Source organism: Limulus polyphemus, unplaced genomic scaffold (genome assembly GCF_000517525.1).
Source record: "Limulus polyphemus unplaced genomic scaffold, Limulus_polyphemus-2.1.2 Scaffold6511, whole genome shotgun sequence".
NCBI classification, from domain to species: Eukaryota; Metazoa; Arthropoda; class Merostomata; order Xiphosura; family Limulidae; genus Limulus; species Limulus polyphemus.
Window position 1 is genome coordinate 1 of NW_013672121.1, and position 6,348 is coordinate 6,348.

Sequence of the window (6,348 nt, forward strand, 5' to 3'; positions counted from 1 at the left end):
TACCTACTGTTGGCTAGGTAGGTTTGTTTGAGTTATTTATATTGTTGACTGGATGGTTAGACCCCCATGAAGATAGATGTAAGTACAGGACATTACCTACTGTTGGCTAGGTAGGTTTGTTTGAGTTATTTATATTGTTGACTGGATGGTTAGACCCCCATGAAGATATGTAAGTACAGGACATTACCTACTGTTGGCTAGGTAGGTTTGTTTGAGTTATTTATATTGTTGACTGGATGGTTAGACCCCCATGAAGATAGATGTAAGTACAGGACATTACCTACTGTTGTCTAGGTAGGTTTGTTTGAGTTATTTATATTGTTGACTGGATGGTTAGACCACCATGAAGATAGAGATGTAAGTACAGGACATTACCTACTGTTGTCTAGGTAGACTTATTCAAGTTAATATGTAAAATTACTTAAGAAGTGGATAAGCATTTGGCAAACAAAAAAACAATATATGATAAATTACAGTAAAAGCATTTTTTATTTTTTAGTAAATACAGTGTTTTCTAGAGATCAGAAATAATTTTATCTTTGGAATTTTTACATCGTGAGTTTTAGTATTCCATATACATAAGATAGCTATGGTTTTTATTTATTTGGAAGCTCAGGAGGTTTTTACCTAAATCTGAACAATTTGTTTTGTTTTTCAGATTCAAATAGGTGAGTTCAATAGACCCGAGAGTGAGAAGTTCCTGTTCATGTTAAGCACTCGAGCGGGAGGGCTGGGTATTAACCTTGCCACTGCCGATGTTGTTATTCTGTATGACTCGGACTGGAATCCTCAAGTCGATTTGCAGGCTATGGTAGGTTTTCTGCTAAATTTACCATTAACATGTTGGACGTCTTTGTTAAATGTAAGAAAGTTCCTAGTGCTGTTACTGACTTATCTATGAAACTTTTTATTGAGATAGTTTTAGTAGTGGAAGGAGTATTATGTGTACTTTGTGATATTTCTAGGATCGGGCACACAGAATAGGTCAAGAGAAAACTGTTCGGGTTTTTCGTATGATAACGGAGAACACAGTAGAAGAGAGAATAGTTGAACGTGCTGAAATCAAGCTTCGTCTGGATACTGTTGTTATTCAACAAGGTAAAGTCATTTCTTGGCTACGTACTGTTGTTGTTTAACACAGTATTGTCATGGGTTAAATAGTTAACTAATATTGTTACCTCGTGGGTTAGCGTGTCAAACTGTGTCTTGTAGTCTGTTACTGACAGGAAACATTTTGCTTTACACTTTGGGTTTGTGGATGTGCTTTTTGTTCTCAGTGGGTGGTGTTGACTAGCTGCCTTCACTGTAGTCTATCAATTCAAAATTAGAGACGACTTTTGCATATGGCCCTATTGTAGGTTTGTGCAAAACCCAACAAATAGCCTACTAGATATTCGTGGTTCTAAAGTAATGTTGTCAGTGGATACAGAAACTTTTTGCATACTTAAGTCATCCATTAATATAGTAGTAAGAGCAAAGCTGATCAAGTTAAAGAAGGTGATACTAACAATAATAAGTAGAGCATTATGAAATGTAGTATCTAACTAACTAGATAGTTATTATCAGTAAGAGTTAAAAAGTAGGTATATATGAAATAGTTTTAAAAAAAGTGTTTAAAATCTACTGTACTTCATTATTTACTTAAATCCAGCAATTTATGCTTCATTAAGCATGCAGTTTTTTTTTGTGAATCTGAGGTAAAGAGAAGGACTTTACACATACATAATTTGTCTTGTTTGTGTTAAAGGTAAAGACCAGTTTAAATGTTTAGTAACAGTTTTTAGTTAGCTTTCCTGATGACCTTTTAAGTTTTAGGATAAATTACTTTATTGTTTTTGCAAAATGTTCAGTTGAACAAAACCCTTGTGATTTCACTTGTAGGACGTTTAGTAGACAGCCAAGGAAACAAACTAGGAAAAGATGAAATGTTAGGAATGATTCGGCATGGTGCAAACCATATATTTGCATCGAAGGATAGTGAAATAACTGATGAAGATGTGGATGCTATCCTTGAGAAGGGGGAACAAAAGGTATTGAAATATTCTATAATTACTTTAAAAGCGGGAAACCACTTTTAAAATTGAAAGTATGGCTTGAAATTAAATATAAAAAAAATGATGTAAATGTTTCTTAACTTACAAAATTATCTGTTCAGATGTTAATGATTTTTTATTTATTAAACATCTTCCTGAGAAAATTTACATGCTGTAAGTCTGACAACCTTTTCTTATTTCTCCTGCTAGACGGAAGCTTTACAGAAAAAGTTAGAATCGCTTGGAGAGAGCTCTCTGAGAAACTTCACTCTTGACACACCAGGTGAAAGTGTTTACAAGTTTGAAGGAGAAGATTACAGAGAGAAACAAAAGGTATCTTGAGAGATTCTAAAACAGATTACTACGTAGCATTTTAATCGAAATTACTTTAATATTTTCACTATGGGCATCTTTTTCTGCACGTGTCACTAGATTTTAGTGAGTTACATTTAAAATTTAATTAAACTGCTTTCTTATCATGATATATGAATATATTTGGCATAAAAACTTAGCTAATAATCTAAATTTTATAAGGCAATATTTAAAAAAAATCCTGAATATCCTATAGTATGAAAATTGTGACATTTTCCCTCTATGCACCCCTCTTCTCTAATTTATTTACCACCCCTCCAAGAAGTATGAAATTTAGTGTAAATTATTATAATGTTGTGATTGTTCAGGGAAAACATAATTTTTATAGGTTTCAATTTTATTTAGTTACAGAGTCATCAAATAAAGGGTATAGAAAATAACATAAAACATAAAGTTTTACTGGAAAAAAATGTTTGAAATTTATTTAGGAGCTTTTAGAGATTACGCAATTAAATTTGAGATTTTTTTTATTTTTCATCTTAGCATGAAAATCATTTTGCACTTGGTGCAGTCAACAGTTTGACTCCATATATTCACAGAGAAAAATAAAAAAATTTGAGTGAAAATACTTCATTAAAGAAATTCTAATTTTTGTCTACAGAAGACTTAATTATTACTGAAAGATTGTGAAATTATGTGAAGATAAAAGATATTAGAAGTTCCAATATGGAAACTATAAAGGTCAATTTTGGGTCATGAACTTTATTATTGAAAGCTTGTGAAATTATGTGAAGATAAAAGATATTAGAAGTTATAGTATGGGAACTATAAAGGTCAATTTTGGGTCATGAACTTTATTACTGAAAGCTTGTGAAATTATGTGAAGATAAAAGATATTAGAAGTTATAGTATGGGAACTATAAAGGTCAATTTTGGGTCATGAACTTTATTACTGAAAGCTTGTGAAATTATGTGAAGATAAAAGATATTAGAAATTCTAATATGGAAACTATAAAGGTCAATTTTGGGTCATGAACTCTGCTGATTCGACCAAATCCGTAGCGAGAGAGTTAATTATGTTAACATGTAGTAGATTTTTCATGTCAATCCATAAGAAGTTAATGCACGTGATTCAGGCTTCGTTTTATTTCTGTTTATCAGTTAGTTTTTACAAAGTAGTCAGATATTTTTATTTTTCATCCTGAAGAAACGTGTATTTTTACTGAATGTAGGCTAGTGGAATGCACTGGATTGAGCCTCCTAAACGAGAAAGAAAGGCCAACTATGCTGTTGATGCTTATTTTAGAGAAGCCTTACGAGTCAGCGAACCAAAAGCTCCTAAGGTATGATGCATAAGCTTTTACACAGTACTCATCACTAGTTTAGTTTTTCTCCTTATTTTTATATACAGTCTTACAGTGCTAAAAATAAAATGATTTTGTGTTATTAATGTTTAATCTAAAAATCTAATTTGTAAAAAATAAATAAATAAATATATATATAGCATATAGACCACAACTATATCTAAAGTACCTCAGTCAGCCAGATGAACCCTGGTATTGGACGAAAGGCCTCATCGGATGCAGCAGATGTAGTTTGGTCGACGTAGTATAACATATTCTCCTTTTATTTTACTCATAGTTTCTTAGAGTTATAAAACTCTATAACTGATTAAGACCATGACTAATTATTTGGTATTCCCTTTGTTTTCATTTTCAAGATGCAACTTAAAATATGTGTACATTATTGCAGTAATTTAGATTCTTGATGACCATTTTTTATTTTTAGTGGGGACTAACTTCTGGATTAATAATACCCAAACAAATCAAATCCAGCTAAGTTCTTCTTTTTAATATGTAACTGTGATTGGTCAAGATTTCTTATTACAATGTAATTAGTCGGGAGAAATAAGTTTTTGCAACAGTAACTAGACCAAAATGTCAGTTTTTCTCTGAAAATTTTATTCTTAAAATTGTGATTTTATCATACAGTGTAAAAAAGAATTTTTTGAGTATCTTTTCTGTTGGTTTTTATACTGCTTGTGAACAAGCTGGTATTTAGATAGGTACGGTACACTTGGTTAAAAAAAACAAACAAGGGTTAATGTCTTGCAGGTTTTCCTGATGTGTTACAGTTTTTGTTTTTCAATATATTCTGCTAATTCTTTGTAAAGATTTGTGTCAGTTTGAATGTAGCGTACACGTGTAATCTTACGTTTTCTAGTATCTTAAGTATAGTTTTAGGCCATGCAGTATTGATATCTCCAAACAAAACTGGACAGTGTTTACAGATTAAGCTTATCTTTCTCTCAAATTAATTTTGATGTATTTACTCCTGTAGGCTCCACGTCCTCCAAAACAACCCAACATTCAAGACTTTCAGTTCTTTCCTCCTAGATTATTTGAACTTCTGGATAAGGAGATCTATTATTTCAGGAAAACTATTGGGTATAAGGTAATATTTCTTTATATACCTGTTAACATTTATTCTTGTATTCATTGTCAGTGCTTGCTAGTATCACCGTATTATTTCTTTTGTAAGATTTCTAGTTCTGTTTTTGGATTTTATGTATAATTTTCCTGTTTATCAATGCTTAATAGGTTCCACAAAATCCAGAGCTTGGTGCAGATGCTGATCGAGTCCAACAAGAGGAACAACAAAAGATTGATGAAGCGGAACCCCTAACAGAAGAAGAAATTGCTGAAAAAGAAAAACTTTTAACAGAGGTATTGCTGCCAAGATAATAAAATTGTTAAATACAAAACTGTCAATCTTGTACATGAAATGTAGTGGGATTCAGATTGTTGAAATTATGATGATTAATACCAGTGTAAGGTAGTTTTTTAGCTTGTGTGTCTATAATTAATCACCTAAAATGTGTTTTCTTCTTTTTTAACATTTTTTCTTTCATGAGATCATCTGATTTTTCATTCAGGGTTTTACGAACTGGAGTAGAAGGGATTTCAATCAGTTTGTGAAAGCCAATGAGAAGTATGGAAGAGATGACATTGAAAATGTATCCCGGGAGGTAGAAGGAAAATCACCAGAAGAGGTATTTATTCGTTTTACTTTGGAGGAATTTCTGTAGAGTCGATTAAATCCTGGCACCATTTGAACACCCAGAAAATAAAGTGTGTTTATATCGTACCACATGTTTAACTTTTTTATTATTTATATATCTGAATAAAGGCAGTGTGTAAAAGATTTTGTTCTTATTCAGGTGATGGAGTATTCTGCAGTGTTCTGGGAAAGGTGCCATGAGCTACAAGACATTGAGAGGATCATGGCCCAGATTGAACGGGGGGAAGCCCGCATACAGCGAAGGGCCAGTATCAAGAAAGCTCTGGATGCCAAGGTTATAACTTTTGTCAATCTTTACGAATTAGAGTTTAACAGCAGTGCTGTCTCTCCACGGACATATTTTTCTGCACATTTCATAAGGTTTTAATGAGTTACATTCAAAATTTAATTAGACTACTTTCTTTTTATGGTATACCAATAAGTACAACATAAAACATAGCTAATAACCCATATTTTAATAGTATATAAATTTTGAGTTCTTACTTCTATAAGGCAATATTTTTAAAAAATTGTGAGAATTGTAACATTTACTCTCTAGGCATCATTTCTTCTCTAATTCATTTCATTTACCACCCCTCCAAGAAGTATGAAATTTAATGTAAAATGTAAATTACTTAGTATAATATCACCATCGTTCAGGCAAAGCATAATTTTCATAGCCTACGATCTTATTTGGTTACAGAGCCATGAAATAGAAAACCAAACTCCTCTTGTCACATCCTCTGTTTCATCCTAAAATAACATTAACTGATATTTTTTGTTTAAATACTCAAATCATAAACTATTTAAACTAGCATTTTACATGGTTCAGTGTACAATTTGCTTTTTCTGAAAAACAACAACAAAGTTTTTATGTTGTAAAAGAAAAAAAAACTCTAATGTTTTAAAAATACTGTGCCATATTTTGTGCCACTGTTACCTA

General features: G+C 31.8%; 1 protein-coding gene across 1 annotated transcript in view; it reads left to right on the forward strand.

The window, feature by feature from the left end:
- Positions 1–287: 287 nt before the first annotated feature.
- Positions 288–6,348, forward strand: part of LOC106473800 (SWI/SNF-related matrix-associated actin-dependent regulator of chromatin subfamily A member 5-like) — a 10,360-nt gene continuing 4,299 nt past the window's right edge. Inside the window, exons 1-10 of the mRNA XM_013934475.2 lie at positions 288–357; positions 659–811; positions 966–1,098; positions 1,882–2,030; positions 2,244–2,366; positions 3,578–3,688; positions 4,686–4,799; positions 4,946–5,071; positions 5,281–5,397; positions 5,566–5,700. Of these exons, the coding sequence (XP_013789929.2) occupies positions 707–811; positions 966–1,098; positions 1,882–2,030; positions 2,244–2,366; positions 3,578–3,688; positions 4,686–4,799; positions 4,946–5,071; positions 5,281–5,397; positions 5,566–5,700 (1,113 nt within the window). The 5' untranslated portion in view covers positions 288–357; positions 659–706. The remainder of the gene's footprint in view (positions 358–658; positions 812–965; positions 1,099–1,881; positions 2,031–2,243; positions 2,367–3,577; positions 3,689–4,685; positions 4,800–4,945; positions 5,072–5,280; positions 5,398–5,565; positions 5,701–6,348) is intronic.